This window comes from Calypte anna, chromosome 1, assembly GCF_003957555.1.
Source record: "Calypte anna isolate BGI_N300 chromosome 1, bCalAnn1_v1.p, whole genome shotgun sequence".
Taxonomy (NCBI): Eukaryota; Metazoa; Chordata; class Aves; order Apodiformes; family Trochilidae; genus Calypte; species Calypte anna.
The window spans coordinates 64,026,515-64,051,469 of record NC_044244.1 but is presented as its reverse complement, the minus strand read 5'-3'; the positions used below and the strand labels follow the sequence as shown (position 1 = coordinate 64,051,469).

Genomic DNA, 24,955 nt, shown 5'->3' with positions numbered 1-24,955 from the left:
TAAAACCAATGCAGTTAAGACAGAGATGAAATAATTAAGACTAATGAAGATTGAGAGATTTAAGAGTACTTTTATCTTCTCTTATTTTAGTAGGCTATTCATATATGGTAATACAATATTAGTAGTCTGTATTTGTAGTTGCCTGGTTGATAGGTCTCACTGATTGTTTTCATTCAGTACAAACCATGTCCTGTTAAAGATCCATTAAATATATATCAAGAATATTACAAAAATAAACAACTCTCCATATGCTAACTTTTTAGAACACTTGAAATCTCTCCTGTGGGCATCATCAAAAAACCTGAGTGTTTTGTTCACCTCTGAACTCTGAAAATGAATGCCCAATGAAAATCAGGAACAAAGGTACAAAGGAACAAAGAAGGGTCCTTGCATTATTATAGAATGTAAATACTAAATTTTTACTTATTATTTTCACATAATTAAAAGAGATGAAGCAGTATTGTCTCTGCATAGTTTCCCAGAGCAGTCATTTATTGTGTGCATTGTCCATTTGTTTGTTCATCTATTTCTCAAGCTGCCTGGCTAACAGGTTTTCACAGTAAGAGCTCTTCTCAAAGACAGCATACCTTTAACATTAGTCCATCAACTCTAACATCAACGTGTTCATCTGATTTTGAATTGTCATTTAACTTGTACATAGCCATGAATTGAATAAGGCTCTGTTTCAAATCCAACACAAACTGATTTAGCCAAAGAATACTTCTCTCATCCAGAGTGAATTGCAAAGCATTCAGCTGGCCATACAAATTTGGGCATGGAACTAAAAGAAAACAAAGCAAAATCATGAGAACAAGTAAAACATGTAGGACTTGGGATCTGGTTTTGTTTTTTAAAACAATTACAGACATATTTCACCAACAGTTTATACCAGAGAATGGAATGGAAAGGAGTGGTTTATACCCGTTCCTTTAGTCCCAAGAAGAATATATTTAGGGAATACCTAAAGTGGTGCTTCTTTCTCCCACTTCAGACAAGTGAGTGAATTTTTGAATATAAAAGCTAATATTAGAATAGAACAAAATCTGAGGAGAGAGGAAGAATGTCCTAATTACAGAAGAAGGGCAGAACCAAGGAGATCTGCTGTCCTTAAATTCCATTCCCAAGAAATCCACTGACATTTGTATATAAAACACAGACAGCCCCATAACACATATTAATAAAAATAACTCCAGCAGATATTCATTGCATCTTAGGAACTACTCAAACTTTGAGTTCTTCTATGTAGCCAGACAGTGTAACTCCAAAAACAATATATGTATGTTGGAGAGCGAAGAATTTATGTCTCAGTACAAACGCTCTGAGTGTTTTCAAACTTATAGGTATCTGCCAGGAGGAGTTTGCTGGGAAACACTGTGGAAATGGAGCAGTGTTGTGTTCTCTAAGTTTCAGAAAACAATTAGCTCTTCCCAATTGTCAATCTAGAATTCAGAATCATCAAGATGCGGGTAACACACAAAGTGTATGGTTTGTATAAAAAAAAAGTCTTACTAGGAAAGTCCTTTCCATCTGGGTAGTAATACTCAGTGAATTCTATATAAATAGCTGGCATTTCTGATGGAAGATAAAGTGACTTTTTATTGCAAGAGATCAGAGCTCTAGGGGAAGAACGACATTGATCTGCTGTTGAAACCTGTAAAAGATGAAAGATTAACTTCATTAATACATTACATTTTTATGAATCAGTAAGCATTTGTAGCTGCAAGGCACTAGAAACTCCACTACTCTCAGATGTAGATCCCTAACTATACCAAGTGTGACACTGAGAGATGCCTAGTCACCTTGTACTAGAAGCAATCTGTCTGGAACAGTTTCACAGAAAAACTATATAGTATTAATGATGCCAGATCATGCTAGGCAGGATAAATTTCTTAAACAAGTGTTAGGAAGTCCTTGTACTGTCATAAGGACAGATTCCAGTACACAGGCCAACTCTCAACATTATACTGCAAGTAAGGTGTTCAGAATGCACCGAGCAAAGATATGGATACTTGGCTATGCCTGAAGGCCTGCTTCACAGGAGAATTAAGACACCATAGAACACTATTCCTCCATTTCTGCTTTCTTCCATTGTAAATCATGAAACAAGAAAGAGATTGCATTTTGGTATAAAGTTGACTTCAAATTTCTTGGAATGTACCCTAGTATAAAAAATATGTTGTCAAAACAAAGATGAAAGTTCTTTCATCTAACATTTAGTAGGTCAGATTGCTAGTTAGAAATTAGCCACTATTCATCTTGAATATAATATCCACTTGTATTAGTTTCACTGGAAACAACAAATACATACCACCTTTATAATCCTGTTTCACTTTCTGTAGCCATTTTCAAGTTGCAAATATCTCTGTGTTAACACACAACTGCGAGTAATAATAGATCTATTTAGAAAAATAGCTTTTTTGTATACTGTATAGAAATGACAATTTTAAAAATGGAGAATGTATTTGTGTAGGGAGGAGGAAGAGATAAGTATCCAATGAGTAGAAGGCAAATGAAAACACCCAACAGTACAAAATGATACTATAAAGCCACTTAAAACTCAGATGAACACTTGTGGCAGCAAGCTGCAACCTCCCACTGTACCAGATGAGATGTGGAAAAAAAAGTACTGAGAACTGGAACAAGAGCAAGTAGAAGGAACAATGACTAGAGGCACAAACTAAGTATTTTTGTCAGTACTAGAAATTTAGAGTGGATTCTCCTATACCACTATACTATTCTGCCTTAGAGATATACTTCTCTATTACAAATTGCTGCCGATCTGCACTGAAGAACCATAGCCAGAAACTAAAATTCCCAAAGGAAACAAATTAAGGAAAAAGAAACAAAACCGAACAAATAAGAGTAAGAATGGTTACAGTGTCTACTCAAGAATCACTAGAGAAGTGAGGAGTGAAGAAAAATTTAAAACTCTCTTAATTTAACTTTAAAAAAAATAAAATCCATGTACTTCAAAGAAGATGTCAGTAAAAAAAAAATTAATTACAAAATCATATATTAAATCATATAATTAAAATGCTGGGTACCCAACATAGAGCAATGAAAAGATGAAATTCAAAGTGTCAGGGTTTGGGGAACAGGAGAATTTGGAGAAAAAACATAATTATGAAGGGGTTATCATCTAACACAAAGTCAATAAGAAAATATCCACTGATTTCAGTAAAGCAGAAGCAGGCCGATAAAGGTGTTATCTAATAATGAATGGAAAGACTTCTATTAATTTCAATGGGCTTCAGAACTGTCCCTTAAAGAACATAGTTACGTAACAGTCAAGGGCGAAGCCACCCCAGTTTTATTAACTTGAAGAAATGTACCTGATATATATTGAAATCTGCAAGTCTAACCACAATAGGACTAGACATCAGTTTGCCCTTTGGTTGTTGTGAAGATACAGAGGAAGCCCTAGATGTTCCTTTCGGTATCTGTTCCTTGCCTGTAGGAAAAAATAGTGATGAAGTGAGTCTTTTTGGAATAGTTTTAATATTTCATGGAATTAGAGCATTAGTGATGCAAACAATGTACCTGTCTGTAGATTTTGTGGAGATACATCAGGTGGTGATTTGGGAGGGGAATCTGTGACCTGATCCTTCACAGCCTGCTTTAGCAATTCAACATTACTTTTGAATTCATTTAATAATTCTTCGGCCCATCCACTTCTGGCTTTAGTGGCATCACTATAATGCTTCCAGTGACTGCAGCTATCTCCTGCAAATAAGAGGAATGAGGGAAATATTGACTCAATAGAAAGTTTGCTTCTAACTGATAAAAAGTTTGCACTGTTTCACGATTCGTCTTCAAAATAAAAATCTCATTGCATGGTGTAATTATAGAACAGCAGAAGTTGTAACAGACATTAAAACAGAAGTTATGTATCACATATAAACAAGTCTCACTGTTTCACAAATTGACTCAGAAAACATGATATTGCCACCTGCCTTTTAATACCACTAGTACTCAAAACATCATTGAGTATTTCAAGTCCAGAGAAATCTGATGATATGATTTATTTTATATGTAAGAGCACGCAAAAGCAAAACAAAAAAAAACCCAAAGAAAAACTCAACCCAAAATGTTTTAAATGAACAAAATGCAAGAGCAAGTAACAGAACAATGTTACTACACTCAATTTTCCAAACTAATCTTTCCTGACAAAACTTTATTCTAAAAAGTTCCTGGTCCCTCTTCAGAAACCTATTCTTTTTGTCTTGGCTCTCTAGCGACTTTCTAGCACACATGCAAGAAGGCATGCTCAATCAGTGCTGCAGTACACAGCCTTAAACAAACCCAGTAGAAATTGTTTTATTCCTAACATGTTTCTGTTGGTCAAGCACTTAGACAAGATGTCTTCAAACAGTCCCTGTAAAGATGGTTTAGCCTGCTCAATAAGGATGGAATACAAATTACTTCTATCTAGTGGTACATCCCTCTTTAAATACCAGAGCATATGAAAGCTTACTTTATTTAGGACTTAATGAGGTTTTGGATACTTATGCTTGGGATGAGTAGATATGGTTGCTGTTAAAACTGGAAAATCCTTTGGGGAAAAATTGTGATTGCAAGTCAAAGACACATTAAATTCAAGTTCACAAAGATGGAATTCTCAAAAACAAGGCTGAAGAGGGGTCACCTCAAGCATATTCATGTAAACCCTTAAGTAAGTACAGGACAGCAGCATTACAGGGAAAGCTCTCATACTTTTTCTGGGAAGTCAGGATGGGCAGGTAGGTGCCTCTGTGAACTACTTGCAAACTAACACATGCAGCACAAGGTCATGTGGCAGCAGGAACAATTAGAGGTCTGCATGCAGATGCAGGGCTATGATCTCATGGGGACTGCAGAAACACAGTGAGATTGCACACACAACTGAAAAGCTGCAAAGAATGCACACAGGTTGTTTGCACAGCACAGGCCAAGAAGTCAAGGAGGACAAGTTACCCCTTCTGTGAGAGCAGTGGGAATGTGTGGAGCTCTGCCTTGGGATGGATGATCAGTCAGCTGAGCACTTAGAAGTTGGGATTAGATGGCAGACCAACACTGATAATGTTGTGGTGGGGTGTCTGCTGAAGACCATCTGATCAGGAAGATAATGAGGTCCTCTTAAGGCAACCATCATGTTCACAGACCCTGCTTCCCCTCAGAAATCTTAACCACCCAATATGTACTGTAGGGACAAAACAGCAGGACATAAATAATTCATACTGTTTCTTAAAGTGGAGCAATGATCACCTCCTAACACAGGTAATCAAGCAGCTAAAGAGATGAGATGCTCTGCTGGACTCAATTCTTACCAAAAAGTAAGAACCGTTCAGGGACATCAAGGTCCCTGCAGTGACCATGATATGGTGGAGTGAAGGATTCCAAGGTAAAAGAACAAGTCCAAAAGCTGAATGACAACTCAAGATTTCCAAAGAGAATCCTATGGGATATAAACTTGGCCAGAAGAGGGGTCAAGGAGAGAAGGTCCAAAAGTCCTCCAAACTCAAGAATGGTCCACCATGAAAAGCAGGAAATCTAACAAATATGGCAGGAAGCCTGTGAGGATGATCCAGGAGCTCCTGACTAAATTCACATATAAAAAGGAAGTATACAAGATGTGGAAGCAGCATCAGCTTACCCAAAAAATATATAGAAATTGTATCTATCTATCTGAAATTGTATCTACTGAGAAGCATTAAGGACTATATAAAAGGGTTCTGTGGATACATCAGCAGCATACGAAAGAATAGGAAAAAATTTGGCTTGCTGCTGAATGGGACAGAGGATCAGGTGACAAAGGAACCAAATTATCTTCAAGGTCCCTTGCAATATAAACCATTTTAGTGATATGACGTATGATATTATGATATATGGTATCTGACATATGATGATACATGACATAGAGAAGGAATACCTTTTTTTCCTCAGCCTTCACCAGCAAAACTTGCATTCAGAACTCCCAGGTCCTGGAGACCTTTGGGAAAGTCTGGAGCAAGACTTCATCTCAACAGAGAACCATTAACTTAGGAAACATTTGAACAGATCAGACATGTACCAGGCCATGGGATTCAGATAGAGATGCACACAGGTGCTGAAAGAGCTGGCCAATGTCATAGGGAAGACACACTGAATTATCTTTGAAAGGCCATAATTAAATAGTGATAAAGAAAGGTTCCTCAGTATCATGGAATGTTAGGGGTTGGAAGGGACCTCTGGAGATCACCTAGTCCAAATCACCCTGCCAGAGCAGGTTCACCTAGTGCAGGTTGCACAGGATGGCATCCAGGCAGATATTGAATGCATCCAGAAATGGTGACTCCAGCACTTCTCTGAGCAGCCTGTTACAATGTTCTGCCACCCTCAAAGAAAATAAGTTCCCTCTTGTGTTTACATAGAACTTCCTGTGTTTGGGTTTGTGCCCATTACCTCATCCTGTCACTAAGCACAACTGAAAAAAGACTGGCCCCATCCTCCTGACACTCACCCCTTAAGCACTGGTAAGATCCCACCTCAGTCCTCTCTTCTCCAGACTAAAAAGATCCAAGTCCCTCAGCCTTTCCTCACAAGAGATGTTCTAGTCCCCTAATCATCTTCACAGTCTTTTGCCGTACCTTCTCCAGCAGTTCCCTGTCCTTGAAGCAGGGAGTCCAGAACTGGACACAGTACTCCAGATACAGCCTCACCAGGGAAGAGTTGAGGGGGAGGATAACCTCCGTCAACCTGCTTCCACACTCATCCTGGGGTGTGCCAAGAAGCCATCAGGGCTAAAAGAAAACAAATGTCACTCCTGTCTTCAAAAAGGAGCACAAAAAGGAACAACAGGCCAGTCAGCCTCACCTCAAAGAAGGTAATGGAGGAAGGCGACAATGCAAATAATTGTGGAAATCAATGCAAAACACATTGACAGGAAAGTGATTTAGAGTGGACAAGCATGGCTTTATGAGGAGAAATCATGCCTGATGAACTTTACAGGCTTCTCCTATGAGAAGAGATGAGGTGAGAGCAGTGGTTATTGTTTACTTCAACTTTAGTAAAATTTTTAACACTGTCTATAACATGCTCAGTGAAAAAGGATTAAGTACTGACTAGGTATGATTACTAGGTAATGATGACTGGAAACTGGCTTAAATTTTGGTCCTAAAGGTTTGGGATCAGCAGCACAAAATCCATCTGGAGGTAGTCATCAGTGCTGTCCAGGGCCAATACTGAGGCCAGTCTGTCTTCAGTAATAACTTGGATGATGGGACAGAGTGCACCCTTCAACAGCTTTGCAGATGGTACAAAACTAGGAAGAATGGCTGATTCACCAGGTGATTGTGCTGCCACTCTGAGGGACCTTGGAAGGCTAGAAAAGTTACCCAACAGTAATTTCATGGACTTCAGAGGGAATGCAAAGTTCATCACCTGGCGTGCAGTCTAGAGGCTGACCAGGTGAAAAACAGCTCTGCAGAAAAAAAGTCTCAGAGAAGTTGAACATGAACCAGCAAAGTGTCCTTGATGCAAAGGAAGCCGAGCACCCTGGGTTGCTTAGGAAAAGCACTGCCAGAAGGTCAAAGGAGGTGATCCTTGTCCTTACTCAACCCTGGTAGAAAAACATCTGGAGTGCTGGGTTCAGTTCCAGGCTTCCCAGTACAAGACAGCCATTGACTTATTGGAGTGAGTCTAGGAAAGGGTCACAAAGATATTTAAGAGATTGAAACACCTGTCCTACATGGAAAGGCTGAGATAGCCAGGACTGTTAAGCCTGGGGAAGAGAATGCTCAGAGGGATCTTACCAATGTATAAAAGTGCCTGATAGGGTGAGTAAAGCTGAAAGGACAGAAGGCAATAAGAATCAACTGAAACACAAGAAACTCCACTTAAAGAAGTTTTTCTACTGTGAGTGATGAAACTGGGACTAGGTTGCCCAGGTAGGCTGTTAGGAGTTGCCATCCTTGAAGCTATTCAAAACCTAACTGAACACAATCCTGTGAAGCTGACTTCAAATGACACCTTTAATTACAAGGGGTTGGACTAGGTGACCTTCAGAATTGCTCTCTATCCTCAGCTATTTTACAGTTTTACATACGGAGATATCATTGTCATATTTATCTGTGCGAAGTGAAGAGACTGGCCAAACTGTAACAGAAAAATAGTACTTTAGTGGAAGTGGCACTGATGTCGCTACTATCTGAATTTATTGCTGGTTGCCCCGGAAGAATATGTTTCCCAGTTTCATGTATTGTCTCAATACATCAGCTTGATCAAGAATTTCCTCTACTAAGAAATATTCTGCACGATGGCCAAGCACCAAGCTTTCTTTAATCACCATCCAGCAACGCATCTGCTGCACAGAGAGAGGACTTGGACAAAAGCTTCTTTGAGAGCAGGTCTGGTTGGACTAGATGGATTGCTGTACAGACAGATTTACAACATGCCAAACCAGTCTGGCTTATGTTAGGGTTATCAGTCAATGCACACACAATCTGCTTCATTTTTCTTAAGTACTATGAAAGGCTATTGTTGGTTGTTCAATAGATAAGAAACTTAGCCTATGGCAACTACATGCAGACTAACCTTAGGAGTCTTTATGAGTGGGGTCTGTTACAAAAACAAATAAACAAAAAACCCTCATAAGAACCCAATTTGTAAAGATAATTAATTGTTGAGGGCTTTTTCCAGAAGCACTAATTGCAGTCTCCAAGAACATTATACCAAAAGAGCTATTTTAAAATATTCCATACATGTTAAACTCCTCTAACTTAAGGTTCCACATTTTATGGGAAAGGAAACCAACATCATAAATTTCAAACCATACTGGGCTTATCAACAGCAAAGAAACAATACTGATAATCTTAAGCATATTCTTTTCTGTGGCTGTGTATGTTTATTTGACCTACACTGAGTTGCATTTTTTAAGGTGCAAAAACTTTACTTGCCACTTATGAAAGAAATAAATTGATATTACATGATTCCACCTGAAACTGAGTGACAAGGACGGGAGTAGACTTGTTTCCTTAATGTATGTGAATAATCACTCCTAAGTAACTGTTCTGTGTTAGTAAAAAGCAAAACAAAGCAAAAATAACCCCCCCTACCAACAAAAAGCTCCTTCATTGTACTGGATTGCCTTAGATCTCAAATTCAACACCAAGCTTATTTTGTCTTCTATAAATATTTTAGATTTCTGAAGCACATATTTATTGGGAATGATTTGTAAGAAATGCTTTTTTGAAAATAGCTCATCTCCATTTAATAACAGTTCTTTAATAAAAGGCTACACAAATTAACTTCTACACACTGAGATTCCTCTTTAGCAAAATAAAATAAACCAAAATATTGCCTGGAAATGGGCATAAAATGATTGACTTATTTATGGAAACAAACAAACAAAAAAACCTAGCAGATTTGACTCTTGCAAATATCCAATTAGTAAATTTTCAGCCTGCTGTACTGTCCTCCCCTGTCAACAGAGAATTATTTTCAGGTAAGAAATAGGTAAATAACATTTTGTGAATGAAAGTAAACAGTGAAAAGTGTCTGGGCCATTGACAGAAATTAAATTGATTCCCAGGTTATAGTCTTTGTTGCTTCTTTTTGCATACAGATGGAAATAAAAAATTATGTATTACAAATGCTTTGAGCCTTATTATCCAAGCCCTGTACATACACACACAAACAATTTTTTTTAGAATTTAGCCAACATAGTTACATTCATGGGTAATTCACAAAATGCTCACTTACATACCTGCTTTGTGAAATGGGTAATAGTCCACTGTTAAATAGCTGAAGGAAAGCTGCATTGCCCCTCCTGTAACACGTCTGTTTGAGTCTGTAAAATAAAACAATGCTCAGCTCTCCAGACCTTGTATTTAGCATTTTAGGTCTCATGCTAGTACATTCCTTTAAGCACCTAGCAGCTACTTCTTCCTCCCTTTTTACTAGCCCTCCTTACAACCTCAAAATTTTCACTTGGGTGGTCTTCACTGGTTTCCAACGATCAGCTTGGTAACTCTGAGCTCTGTACTTGATCACTAGTAACACATTCCATACCATTTTAAATGTTACTGAAAAGGTAACAATTTGTATGCACATTACAGTTTTTCTTAAACAAAACTTTTCACTCAGAATTCATGGTTGTGATTCAAAGTTAATATTTACTTTCAAGAGTACTATAAAAGGAATTTATTGTTTTATTCATTCTATTTCAATGAAGAGGTCTTCTAAGAGTCCTCCATTCTGAGTTATCCTCTGCTAAATTTAAACTTTGTGGCCAAAAATAAAGGATCAAGAATGAGATCTTGATCTCCCAGGAATGATAAACACCAACCTCAGCAGATATATTGCATGTAAGGAAATAGGTCTCTAGGCAGTCAATCTCCTGCTCTGCAGGTATCTTCCCTAATCAGAGAAATACATTCACTAAAACCAAAGTTATTCACACTCTTTTGTTCAGCAGACTGTGTACACCTCTATAATTTTTTTTCAGTGACTAGCCAGTTCCTTGGATATACACTGATCCATCATTCTCTTCCAAACCTCTTAAAAGACATTTAAGCAGTGTAATTTGTCTTCTTTTTTTCTGACTACCAATATGACACGTTGCAATAGCCTTTCATTTAAAAAAGTATGATGATTACACACAAAATTATTCGACCTCGGAGAACCTGTTTCATACTTTCAATTTGCTGGAAAGCATACCAAATTCTCTAAATTAATAGCATAAAGCTGAATACTCTTATTGGTCTCTTATTGGTATTTTATAAAGAGTATCACAGAAGTAGATTGTACAACAACCCTTTCAAGCCACATAAACATTGGTGCTGCATTCTTGATAACCCAGTTAACTTGTACCAGAAAAAAACAGCAGTAACAATGAGACTGGACTGAATCTGGTTCTAGAAGACAGATAAAACATTAAAACTACTAATAGTATAAACAATTTTTACTTCATTTAGTTTAGAATAATTACATTTAATAATGATAAGTTGTTCTGAAAGAGACATCTAACTAATTTTAAATGTGTCTACAGTCATTAGAAGACTCTGGATTAACAATGCTGTACTCAAAATGTCTCCTAAAGACAAAGATCAAAAGTTAGCATGCTAACTTTTATGAAAAAAAAAAGTACCTTTTTCTTTCGAATGGATGTCATCACATATATGTAGGTCCAGATGGGAAATTACTAAGTGATGAGAAGTTTCTTTAACATCATAATCATTAAATAATTTAACTATTGCATCATTTTGATCAGGTGCTGCTGCAGCCTGGTGTGCTTTCACCTGCTGGGAGCTGGGTGCAGGGGCAGAGCTCTGAAAAAAAACAGTCACATTGATTTATAAAGGTTACCCCCTCTTTCAAGTATACTACTTATTCAAAACAGATCTTTCAAATAAGGAAAAATCTGCACCATGTTCACCTTGGATCATTACTGAGACTTACAAATGCTATTTTAGAATAAAGCTAAATTCAACTGATCTCTACGTGTCACGAAGACAGTTCATTCCCCATTCTCCCTTTTGCCCTTCTTCTTTACTCCTTACAGTATTGGTATTTTTCTAACTTTGCTGCAAGCTGTTCAGGGAACTAAACCAGCAGAAAACAATCCATTTTTTGTTGGGCTTATTTCTTCTAGTTTAGTTCCCCAAATTGCATCACAATAGGGTCAACTGTGAGCCAGTGCCAGTACCAACAAATTGATGAGATGCAAATATAGGGAATTGAAAAACAAGAACCTGGCTGCTCAGTAACAAGCTATTAGGTTACTGTAGCTAACAATTAAATAGATTGGTAAGGCATTAGGATCATAACAAGAACTGAACTCTCAGTTACAGTACACTAGCTTTACTGGAAGAGATTTTATACAAGAAGCTTTACTCAATACAAAAAACCTTGTAAAATAAAGTCTCTTTTATACTACTGTGATTCATTCCCAATGTAATTTAAGATGTAGAGTAACGGAGCAACATTTTCTAAAATAAATTAACACAACTAACCACACTCTGTTGTATTTTAGAACAGCTACTCATTCTAATGTTACAGTAAGATGATCAAGTTCCATACCTGTGATGTTTCAGAAGCCAAACTTTTTCTCTGTTCTGTTGATTTCTCTATGGCTTCACTAAGAGATTTGGCATACTGCACCATAGCTTTCAACTGGGAATCAGTCAAAACCCATAGCAAATCATCCAGAATCAGAACCAGTTTTGATGCCACTACATTGCAATCTTTTAACTGTAGAATAAAAATTTTAACAGGTCAAAATTATTTCATTCAATAGTATGTTTATGATATGAAATACTAGAAAAAAAAAAAAAAAAGTTTAATGCAAACCCACACTTCCATATGGAGAAAATCAGAATCACGAAGGTTGGCAAATACCTGTAAGATCATTGAGTCCAATCATAGTAACAAACACATATTTTATTTTAAATTGCATTCCTCTCATTAACTAAAAATTGCTCAAGATGCACTATACTTGTGCCTCACTTTGTGTTTGTTTGGCATGCACTGGATACTAAACTAATGCATTTGTCTAAATATAAGTAATCTAAATATTGCCTGAGTCTAGAGAGGTAAGACAACAGGCATCGTCATCATAAATAAAGCTTTGCAGGTCAAAAAATTTCTTTAGTAGGACCTGTGTAATATCTTCTTCTTTAAATTCTGTCTGCAATATTTCTTGTAAACTATACAGTCTTACTGATCATATGCTGTTAAAATGTAGTTAAGGGAATTCTACATTTTATATGACCTACATCTAAAACCTTTGCTATGTGTATGCATGCACTAAGAACATGAGTTATAAAGTAATTTGTAAAATAATACAAGATTTCAAACTTCTCAAGTTTACCCGTCTTTTAAGTGTGACCCTGATTTTTGATTGGTTGGTAATTAGTCGAACTGGAGCACTCAGGATTTCATGCTTAGAACTCTGGATTGCATCTGCTTCTATTCTGATCATCTGCCAGTTGATTTCTTTAAAAGTCAAAACCTTTAAGGAGAGAGAAAAAGAGAATCATAGAATCATAGAATTGGCTGGGTTGGAAGGGACCTCAGAGCTCATCGAGTCCAACCCTTTTACCACCGTTGCGGTTGCTAGACCATGGCACTGAGTGCCACATCCAGTCTCTTTTTAAATATCTCCAGGAAAAAAAAAAACTTCATGCAATATAACCATTTACTTGTGCCTAAACATGTGCAAGTGTGCATGGGTATGCATATAGCTGTACATATATACACAGACACACTGACATATGCCCTTCATGCAGACCTATATGAACAGAAACAAACACAGCTCACTTGTTTTAAAGCCCTAATCTTTTTTTCTACCTCCAGAATGTCACAGAAATGTTGTGACAGTTCCAAGCAGGATATAGGAAATTTCCTATATCCTATTTCTTAGGATATAGGAAAAGAGTGGGGAGGGAAGCAAAACTACAGGATGGGCAAGATTTTTGGAGTGTTTTATATCAACAAAAAGAGCAAGTCAAACACTGAGAGCATTGTATAACATGTAGACCTCACAAGCTTTGAATCCATTACACATTCCACGTTTTTAGAAAACACAGCAAGCAAATGTTAGAATAATGACATGAGCAGGAAATACAGCTGCTACTGTACTATTTTATCAAATCAAATATGGGAAAAGAGTGACTGTCAGCAGCAACATCATGGAGAACATAAAATAAACAGGACATAAGGAGAAAAAAAATTATTTATAGTTTCACTAAAACTCCTTCCTATATTAGTCTCCAAAGAAAAAAGATTAGCCACGAGGAAAGTGGCAAAGGGAAGAGTTTGTTTGGTATATGTATTATTTGCCATCTGTCATTCTCTTATCAATTTGAAAACTGTACAGCTTTTGCCTTGGGAATATAAGCACTTGTGTAAAATATACCTAATGTGCTTGGGAAATTAACACTATGGAAAGACAGTGCAAGTTCTTTTTACAGAAAAGCAGAGTACCTACCATCCTTATCCAGGAGATGGAGCATGAACGAAAGCTTGTAAAAAATTCTAAGGATATTCCTCATTACCTTAAGACTGTAGCTAGAGTTCAAGCATAAAAGCTTACTCCCTCAAAATGTAGTTTAGCATAAGTTATCTTTATAATACAGTGTTGGCTTTGTTTTTTTACTTTCTAATGCAATTTACTGCTAACAAATAATTTGCTACATTTCCTAGAAATCTGTCTTTCCAGAATTCAATGCACTAAAAAGGCATATACCCTCAGGGAAAGTTCTGTTGCATATGGAGAGACTATTCAGAATCAAATTCTTCTTTAAAACGCACAAAATTAAAAAAAAATACTAAACACACATATATATATACACACATACACCAAATTCCCTCTACTTTAACTTTTCTTCTTTAGGCTTCATTAGCACATGAGCATTAGCCTACAAAGAAGCTGCAGGAAAGGCAAACTGGCAGAAAAAGAGTTTTGAACTTATTTTTATGGTATTTTTAATTATAAAATTCTCTTGGAATTTCTGTCCCTAGAAAAAAGCAACTACCAGACTCCTCAACTCTGAGTAAACCCTGTTTGCTCTGGAAAAACTGGTTCCGAATAAACACACATGTCCAAAATCTGAAATATCCTTTTATCCAACGTTAAGTAATGCTAAAGTAAGTCTAAAGTAAGTCTTCCTAAATACAGCATAAATATATTTAAAATCAGTCTTGCACTCAGTATACATTCAACTTTGGCTACACAGGAGAAATCAAATGACTACTGTACACCAGTCTAGAACTTCTATGTTAATTTTCTCAGCCAGCAGCAAAATACGTACTACACCGCTATTACTTTTTTTGCTATACATAGGATTTAATTATTGGAAGAAAAAAATGTTTAATAAAATTCCTATGCAAGAATTAAAACCCAGAATTGCTTGAAGAAAACAAATCCTTAGCAGGCAAACCTTTACAAGCAAATAAATAACCAGTTAAAGCTTTAAAAACAATAATAAAAATCAGTGTAACATCCTATCCTTCCATGTTTAATGTACCATCCACTTTACTTTCAGTACCCTTATAAATTTGTTCTAGTTTGCATGTTAAAATGGTCACTGGCTTGGAGAATCTAAGAGGAGAACATTACAACTGCTTGCCCCTGTCTTTGCACTTCCCACTTTGGCCACTGTTAGAGAAGTAACATTTATTTGAGTGATCAACCCACTGCTTTTACATCCTTGTGTTCCTAGAGGACAGCTGAAATTACTGAGCACCAAATGTCTCCATTTCCAGTGATGGCCTCTTCCCTAGACTCTCTAAGGTTGCAATTGAACTTCCTCCTCTTTTGCCATAAAAACAAGGAAAAAACTTAGTAGAAGATAGTATTTACCTCACCACGCTGAGCTTCTTGTATTCTTGTAAATCTGAGGTCAGTATGTTCCCAGTTTGCATTTACACTATATATTCTTAGCTGGGAAAGTTCAAACGAAGCATTAAAGGCTTTTGCACCAATCCTTATTATAATGGAGTTCACAGAAACCGAAATTCCTTCTACCACTTTTTCAGCAAAGCCATATTCACTAAAAAGTAAAATGTCAACACATTAAATACACACTTAATGAAAGGGCACAAAATTAAACTTACTGAAAAGCTGAAATATAACACAAAATAAGCCATAAAATAAGTTTCTAATGTATTCTCCATTTATGAATTATGTTAAATATACCTGATCTAGTTCACAACAGTTTCTTCTCCACCCTAATCTCAGAATAATAATACAAGGAAATACTTCAGATCAAGATATAGCTCCATGAAGTGTGATAATTAATGCAATTCTCCATGATACACATTTTATACATAGAGACACACAAATATAGAAAAATAAAAAAATACATTAGACATGCATAAAAATAACAGTCTACAGCACTAAGCAGAAATCTTATTCTTCTTTATGCATACATAAGGAGTACTTGACAATTCAAATCTGGTTAGTATTTTTTGCTCTAAGCTGTTATTCCACCTACTAAAACTAGTATCTTTCATATATGCATAACAGTATAAAGTATTGCTTTGTTTTGTTCTGTAAAAGAAAGCCATTCTAAATGGTGGCTACATTTCTACACCAAATGAACATAAATTCCAGTATTAAAAAGATAAAGCAGTTGAATTTCATATTTTAATAAAAATCTTATGCATTCTGACTTAAGTATTCCTTGCTAAAAGAAAAGGAATACTCAATACTTTTTTCTTAAGAAATGAAAATGGCATATGCTTCTGGAAACTTGCAGGGGATCTAACAGTTTTATAGTAACTGAAAATGAGTATTTTAAACTTTTGGGGCTCAATTATATGTAAGTGTTGTCACTGACCTCTGTCCAGATGCAGTTGCTATAGGAGAGGGTCCATTAGGGGCACGTGGCTCTTCGCATGTACTCATTTCCATTACAACTTTATCCAAGGTCTTGAGAAACACAGCAAAGTAAAAAATGTGAAACGTAAGAGGTAACAAAGTAAATATACATAAAATATTTCTTACCGTGACAATTTTCCCATAAACTTTCATAAAGCACCAGAATTATTTTTTTTTCATGTAAATTTTCAAATTTTGTGAATTCTTACAGACCTTCCCAGTCAATTACTGGATTACAGAATTCTTGATCCCTCACTATTATTAATGTATTGCATACATTTTCAAAATTTGCATTTCAAAAAGGGCACAATTTAGTGTGAAGTCATCTGGGTTTTCTTCCTATATGGTTGCTCTTTCAATAAACTACTTAATACACAAATGAGTGTGTATACAACCTGTGTATGTATAGGAATGTTCAGTAGAGCTAGTAAAGCAAGTTATTTCTAAAAAGATATATTCTGTATAACATGCAACACATCATACCATAGTAAAACTGTATGCTGTTATTGTAGTCTTTATACTTGAGGTGGGACACTTACAAAAGAAATTGTGAAATAAGGAAATGAGATACCTAAATCCTATTTACAATGAAAGGCAAATTTAAGTAGCAGAAGAGTAACACATAAATAATGCATCCTAATAGAGGTAAGAAGAATGGGAACAAACCAAATGCAAAACATGAATCTCAGCGATTGAATAAATGCAAGAACCTCTTAATTTTGTTTACAATGTTTATGACTTGAATTTATCAAACAACCTGGGAAAGGCTCTTAATTCTAAAGCTTATAGTTCTGAAATCTTATTCCATTGGAAGCTCATTGAAAACACAACAGTTAATGTTACAGCCTTGTCTAGTTCTGACCTTACACCACCCCTTCAGAATTCTTCCATTTACTGTTACCCCCTCCTAGGGGTAAGGCCTAAAAGGCTTTGTCTGCAATTTTAGATATTTCTCAATTCAACCTGGCCTACCTGCTGGATTTTATTAACATATTGCATTAATTGTGCCTGTTGTTACAATCCACTTGCTCCACAAACATTTTTGTGTGCTACTTTTATCCATGAAATGCCCTACTTACCTATAAATTCATAAACTCTCTACTCTGGATTTACTTATACTTCACTACACTGTGATGCTTCAAGTGTTAGCTGTTGACAGTAAATCCAGACATTTCTGGAATATTTTCTCAGCTGTCTCAATGAATAACTTTCCTTGCAAAACAACAACAGAGAAGAAAATAACAAACAAGAAATTGCCTTAATTTAGAGATGCCGGGGAGGAGGGGGAAGCCAAGAGTTCTCCTGGTTAGCCTGACATTTTTGCATGTTTGACCTCTCTTTTACAGTTTCTGGTAATATCTTTGGAATGATTTTCTTTTCAATACATGACTAGTACTAAGAACAGTAGAGCAGCGATTTAAGGAATTTACTAAATATAAGTAGGAGTTGACAAAAGATATCTGGATGTAGATGTCTGTTGATTTCTCAATGACAACTACTATACTTTGATAGAAGAAAAACTGCTGCATAGTATCTTTGGATCCCCAAGCACTCCTTAAATTATATTATTTATCATATAGAAACAGGAGTTTATTATGAGCAAAAGTAACTTAGTATTTGCCACTGTATTAATGGACAGATTTTCTCAAAGGGCAACTCACCTCAATGTACGTTTGGCTAGGCAAGTGGGTTTTAGTTACCTCCTAAGCCATGCAAATAGAGCATGCTGTTCAAATTTAATAAAACTCTCAGTAGCAAAGATTTTCCCACCAAAATGGTGGAGTATCAGTGAAGTAATAAAGGGCTGAAGTTGGACATTTAGACCACTGAATTCTTCTTTCTTTATAAGTCAAACAGGCTGTTGTACATTCTGACACTGAAGAGTGAACTTTCATTATCAATTTCCATTTCATGCACTTGTTCAAGGAAAGCTTTAAGTAAAAAAGGTGACCTTGAAAGTTATCTTAGCCTCAAACGTCACTCATACAACTTCAATATGAGCAAAGCAAATAATCAGGCCTTGCTACTGTAGGTCAAACTGTGTAATCTTTAAGAATAGCACAGTTTAAACTGATTACCTAATTTGGCAGTTTCATCTTACAGTCAAGAGGTTGAATCATCCCACATCAGCATTACCACACTTTAAGCTCTGTGTTTCAGGAAGAAGCTGCACAAGCATTGGTACATTACAACTGGGTCACCAGCAAATGCATTAAGTATTTAAAGCAACAGGATTTTTCCAAGGCTGATTCAGAACTAAGAAATTACAAGCACATTCAGGAACTCACTGCAATTCTGGGAAGCAGGACAGTTAAAGGGATATTAATTCCTAATTAAACACAGTTAAGAAAGTTTAGCCATCACAAATAAATTACCTCTGGTGCTACCTGTAAAAGCCATTTTACTGTAAAATCAATAGCAAAATTAAATAAATGCAAGAATTAGCATTACTTCTGATTGTTGTTGAGTCCTGTTCACACATTTTCCATTCTATTTATATCCAGACTGACATTCTAGGCTGTCACAGAAACCTTGTAAATGTTATGTGCATCAAGCCTGCTATAGCTGCAATCACGGGGTAGAGAACAGATGCAGAACAGAAAAATCCTCAGGAAAGATAGCTCAAAAAAAAAAAAAAAAAAGAGGCAAGAACTTGTAAAAGGGTTAGTTGAACAAATAACTACCCTCCTGGTGAACTCAAATTAAGATGTAATGACTTAGGAACTTATGAGAAATTAGCTAGCAGTCAAACATTATAATGCCCAAAATAATGCCCAAACCCAGAGATTAAAAAAAAGAACAAAACAGAACATGCCAACAAAAACATTAAGGCATTTTGTCTTGTTCTACCACTACAGAGAGGACACTCAGTAAAGGCCTGCTAATGTTTCAGTGATTTCTAGAGTCAAATCAAGAGAACAATATAAATATTTCAGATAAATTCTGCTACACAGAATATATTCAGGATCTGATCACAAAACTCACCAAAGAAATAGGATGTGTTTTCAGTTTTGTCCATGGTATCTGCAAGAGAAAACACTGTTCTAATGCAAAGTAAATATTAAACTACTGCAATCTAGAGCATTTATTCAGAATGAGTTTTATGTATACAAATCATATTTGTAACTTCTGAACTCAAAATAATTACTTCCAAAATATCATGTTTATCTGAAAATACTATTTAGTAGACTTGTGCACACTATTTTGTTTAGATTATCAGTGAACACAAAAGAGAGGAACAAAATAGAATCTGTCTCCTTAATACTGCGTTGTCATATATCAGAAAAAACAACACTGTCTTCCACATTCTTTCCTTTAAATGGGAAGAAAATCCACATTTGCCCTGTTGGCCTGCAACTAATTGGATGCCTGCTGCAAAGCATCATGTTCATTGCATTCAGAAAAATTAGGACAACCTTCCATTAGGGGAAATAAAAAAAAAAAAAAAAAGACTGAAGAGCTGCCCGAGTTTGACTAGATCATAAGTTCCATCAAAAATAAACTCCAATTTCATTTCTTACTGTATTAGTATAATGCAAGAGTGATTATATATAATGGTTCAATTCTTAGCAGCCACAATGATCAAAAAAGTGACACCTACTACATCTAGAAGGTTTCCATATTTCCCACAGAGACCAGAACACCTTGCAAAGATATTTTTGGAAATAGGAAAGGTACAAGAGGGAAAGCAATAGAAAGAGAGGAGTAAAGAGAACAAATAACACATTAAAAAAAAGTATAAAGATAATATTTTTTAAATTGCAGTTAGAATAATAAACCACAGAGAAATGTAAGCTTTTATCTCTACCCCTATTTCAAAAAATGCAGGAAGAAATATTTTGTTTTTTAAATCTGCTTATTTTCACCATTTGTGTTATCACTTGAGACACAAAAATTCGTATGGTCTTTGTTTTTCTCTAAAATTTTATCAAGTAGGGAAAAAAGAAAGATTTGGCTAATTACCCTTCTGGCACAATAAAATACTCACTCGAATAGATGCTTTATTACAAAAGACCTTGTTTATAGCAAGCCACGTTGGAAGATCCAGCATGTTCTGAAGCACCTCTTGATCCAGCTCTAAATTGGTCAGCTGACCTTCCCCCTTTAATGTGCTCAGGTTGATCTTGTCAGGTGACAGATTTTTGGTGAACCTAGGAACAAACATGCACCTTAAGTAAATGTGAATAAAGCCAGAGCTGTTCTATATATAGCTGACAATTTAACTTAAAGGAACGGTCTGGGTGTGAGCAAATAATCATAGGTTCTTAGGTAAAATTTCACCCTGAAAAGAAATTGTACCACGGAATTACTTTGTCCCTCTAAATTTTTGCATCTCATTAACTAAATTTTAAAAATGAAACAAAACAGATTCCATAAACAAAATTCAATATATAATGGAGTATCTTTTACTTTGTCTTCCAACCAGAATAATGAATCCCTGATTCAAACAATTTACCTATTTATTTTACACCATGCAAGGCAGAAGTTGAATCCATGTCACTCTTCCTTATTTTTTCAAAGGGAGACACAAAAAAAACCAACCCAAAACCTTTACAGCTTACACAGTCATTGTTAGAGCAAGCAGGGGTGACTTAGAATTCACTCAGGAGTAGCAAAAAGGTACTCCTTACAAATAGTGCCTTTCTATATATATTTACTGTTAAAAACTTTAAAGGAAAAGACTTAAAATATTCATTAGGTTATTCATAGAATTTAATAGCAAAAATTAGAAATAGACATTCGCAAGTAGCAGGACGATGTATTAAAAATACTGTATGAAAACTTGAAAGGTCAATCTGATGTACAAGACAAAAAAACCAGAACTATTTAAAGACTGCATATGCAATAAATTTCATCATACATAAAGGGCACCATGATTTGCTGATAAAATAGGACAATTTACGTGACTGTATCAAATGGTTCACATCCTTGGTGGGGATGATAAGAATCATGGGTACTCCATCCTCAAATCAACACCTGTAACATTGTACTGGCCATAAGCTGAACCGACTTGCATTCCTCTTTGAAAAAATGCTTCTGCTTATGAATTTGGCTTAATTTTCTAAGATTAGAGAGTAGAAAATACTACTGTTTGCATTATGCTTTGTGACTATTCCTACCAAAATCTCCCCACGTTGCTATTTTGCAAGCAGAAAGTGAAGGGGTTTGTCTGTCTGCCAGGATGGAACGCTGCTCTGAAACAACGCCTCAGGAGGTTCAATTCCCAACATTTCCTTCCCATTTATCCAATTTCCAACCAAACTAGGAGGTCCTTTTAAAGTCAGATGCTCAGAGGCAGACTGGTGGAAGAGAAGAAAGCTGGCAAGCTTTTCTTCATAAGTTTCAAAGTGTGGCTTGAAACATGGCAGGCATTTTCACAGTCCACCTGCTTTACTACATTCCTATGATGTTAAGCTTTGGAAATGCATTCACCTAGCCTGACAAAAGGCAAACTTTCATTCTAGCACTCCTATGAAACATTAATCCACACATCATAACTTAAGGGAGTTTCATCCCCCATCAGTTTAATCATGAAGAGGTAGTCTCAAATATCAAGCTATCTGGGTGTGGAGGAGAAGACCTCTGTTCAGAATTAAAAGTTCGGGGGTTGGGGGGGTTATTTTTGGTCGAGTTTTTTGTTTGGTTGGTTTTGGTGGGGTGTTTTGTTTTGTTGGGGGGATTTGTTGTTGGTTTGGTTTTCAACCACACCAAGTCTGAATTTAGTCAGGATGTATTTGTAAATACTGCTAGACATGCTTCTTAAGTCAGAAGTGTTGAATTGTTTCTGTATGTTACAAGGCATAAATTACCGAGAAGGAATGAGCTTTGATTTATGAATAAATATATATATGAATAATTTCAGTACTAAATTTAGTATTAAAATAGAAAAGGCTATTGACAAACACATTGTCATTGACAACTAATGTACTCCTAAGAAGCTCCATTTAGAACATTGAGATAAATCAAGAAATTAATTTTAAAGAATTTTCTGGTTACCCTTCTTTGTTCCTTTTAACAAGAAGGAGTAATGAAAAGACCTGAAAAACCTGTCTCAGTAAACATTCTTGTCAGTGAACTGAAAAATTTAAAGCCTTTTAACTTTGAAGTCATATTGACAAGTCTCATTGTGGCTAACTCAAATTTCTAGAAGAAAAAAAGCAGCCATTGAATGTTTAGAGTCACAGCATGGTGTCTCTCACTCTTGACTTTCTAGATGAAGGTCAAAATAAGAACCATAAATGGGTGTTATTTAAAGCCACATTTATACAGCAAATGCCAAAGCATTCTGCCATTACACATACACAGTCTCCTAAGACTCACGCTGTCCCCCTCAGTGTTCCCTGTTGCTATGCCACACCAACCTGGAGATGGCCCCAACCATCATCTTCATCTCAGCTGCAGACACATCACAGTGATAACCAGTGGTTCTACAGGAAGGGGTTTCCAAAATGCACAGCAAGACAGACACTTAAGTACTATTAAAGGAGAACAATGGAGACAGCAAAGCCAATCTTGAGTCAATTCTGACATCCTTCAAACAAACAAAATAGGAGCCATTTCCTTCCAACAATAAACAGGAGAAAGCCATTTCAACAAGGACTATGATTTTCCACTCCATTTCTGTTTGGGTTTTTTTTAATATTTTCTTGTTGTTTTTTGTTTGTTTGGTTTATTTGTTTGGTTTTTGTGGGTTGTGTTGGTGTGGTTTTTGTTTGGTTTTGGGTTTTTTTAATTCTTCTAGGAATATTTCATTGAATTTGTTACTTCTGCTGCAGTCAGCAAAAGGAAAAATGCTCAAGTGCTGCTTCATTCAGCACAGTGCAACATAAGAGGATCTCCACCTGTAAGATTACACTCTTATCTCACTAAACTCTTTAACAGGTGACTTGTGAGAAGATATTTTAGGTGTAGACACCTCTACCAGCAGACCTCTTCATTCTACTTCAATGGCTGCATGTGACTGATGTGGATGCTGAAGAAACTGTAGTGTTTCCCAAAAATCCATAGTAACTTCATATGCAACAACCACATCTGCTTTGTCTATCTGATTTGTCCAGAGCCAATTTTCTACTGTGTATGCCAACACTTAACATTTCTGTGCCAGGTCCCTGCTTGTTCTAAACTCAGATGTTCCACTTCTGTTTGTCTTGTGGATATTTCAGCCCTTTAGAACCATTTCATACTGCCAGATAGAACAGGAAAACCTTTTAGTTTTATACAGTGGTCTCTAATTTAAAAAAAAAAAAAAAAAAAAAAAGTAAGAAGTTGGTCTATTTGGGCAGCTAGCCCTTCAGAACATAATGAGATCATATCTGCTGGTTAGAATTTATAAGAATTCAGATCTGCATACATAAAAGAAGAGACAACCAACAAAAAGAACAGCATTTTGAATTTGAAAAATTTACAAAAGGCTTAGAGATTGAATTTAAGCAAGAAGCAGTACAGCTTTGGAGGCTGGCAAGTCATCTCTACACCTAAAAAACTAACGTGTCTCTTAGTACTGTAGCTTAGCATGCCTAATTGCATGAACTTTGAGAAATTTTTAGGCCATCATATTTATTATTACTTTATGTAAGGTAGAAGGGTACATCCCATGAAGCTAGGGCAGAATCTTGCTGTTCTGAACACATAGTAGTTAGAAATCTTTGATCACATCATGATGTTTCATTTCTAGAAATCTTCAATCTGGGAAAACTATTTAGAGATTCTTTATATAAAACTTTCCATATAAACACTCAGAATTAACAGTGCCACCAGTTTTATGATGTGCACAAATTCTTCTTTCTGACTTGGCTCAAGGAAGCAGCTTGCCCCTAGCTTGCCATTTGTTTTTCACCCTGGTGTTCATACCTTAAGTTAGTTATTCCTTAAAAACTGGGTCAAACTGGGAGCAGAGGCCTCAACAACAGGGCCATTTACCTGCATAACATTCCATTAACTCCTGATTGATTCTCCCTTTCTAGGCCAGAGAGAGCTAACACCAACTACTTGGTCCATGAAGTGAATAAAGCCCAGCACTGAAATATAAAAGGGGAATGGAAATAGAGGACATGAGTGAGTTCACCGAACCTTTGTGTCACACTGTTTTGCTGAGGCAGTAAACCACCACTGTTACTGTGGCAATACATATTTGGTTTGCTAATACCATAAGATATTCTTAGCAAAAATGTTTCCACAGAGCTGGATTCAATTTCACAAACCATTGTTCCTTTCTTAAAACACAATTTGAATTACTACATTATTACGTTCTGGTAGTGTGAATTTAAATTAAATTTGAATTTCAATATTAATTCAAAAAAGTAGATTAAAGCATTTGATGCTTTAAAGGAAAGAATCTGGAAATTTGAAGTTATCAGTACCACGAAACACCTGACACATCTCCCTTGGTCACACACATGTATACACTCATAATCTCTCTATCCCTAAACGTTACCATGTAGCTATATATATGTGGTTCAGCTTCAATTTACTGAGATTTTAGTGAAGAGCACAGAAGACTGCACAATAACACCACAGCAGCAAGAATCATACGCAGAGTAGTAACTTACAGTCACTGTATTTTGTCAGGACCACAACAATTCTCTTAGGTCTTGTCTCTCCAAAAGAACTAAAATC

General features: G+C 36.1%; 1 protein-coding gene across 4 annotated transcripts in view; it reads right to left on the bottom strand.

Moving 5' to 3' along the window:
- Positions 1-24,955, bottom strand: part of UHRF1BP1L (UHRF1 binding protein 1 like) — a 59,020-nt gene that overhangs the window by 21,190 nt on the left and 12,875 nt on the right. For 2 of the 4 annotated variants that reach the window (XM_030457571.1, XM_008504510.2), the window contains exons 2-13: positions 20,328-20,490; positions 19,325-19,363; positions 16,299-16,390; positions 15,320-15,509; positions 12,827-12,967; positions 12,037-12,207; positions 11,105-11,285; positions 9,722-9,805; positions 3,541-3,723; positions 3,333-3,451; positions 1,510-1,651; positions 588-781 (exon numbers count right to left, since the gene is read on the bottom strand). In XM_030457571.1, the coding sequence (XP_030313431.1) occupies positions 588-781; positions 1,510-1,651; positions 3,333-3,451; positions 3,541-3,723; positions 9,722-9,805; positions 11,105-11,285; positions 12,037-12,207; positions 12,827-12,967; positions 15,320-15,509; positions 16,299-16,390; positions 19,325-19,363; positions 20,328-20,490 (1,699 nt within the window). Of the gene's footprint in view, positions 1-587; positions 782-1,509; positions 1,652-3,332; positions 3,452-3,540; positions 3,724-9,721; positions 9,806-11,104; positions 11,286-12,036; positions 12,208-12,826; positions 12,968-15,319; positions 15,510-16,298; positions 16,391-19,324; positions 19,364-20,327; positions 20,491-22,701; positions 22,777-24,955 lie in introns of those variants that run through there. The other 2 variants (XM_030457589.1, XM_030457597.1) reach the window with 2 other exon arrangements.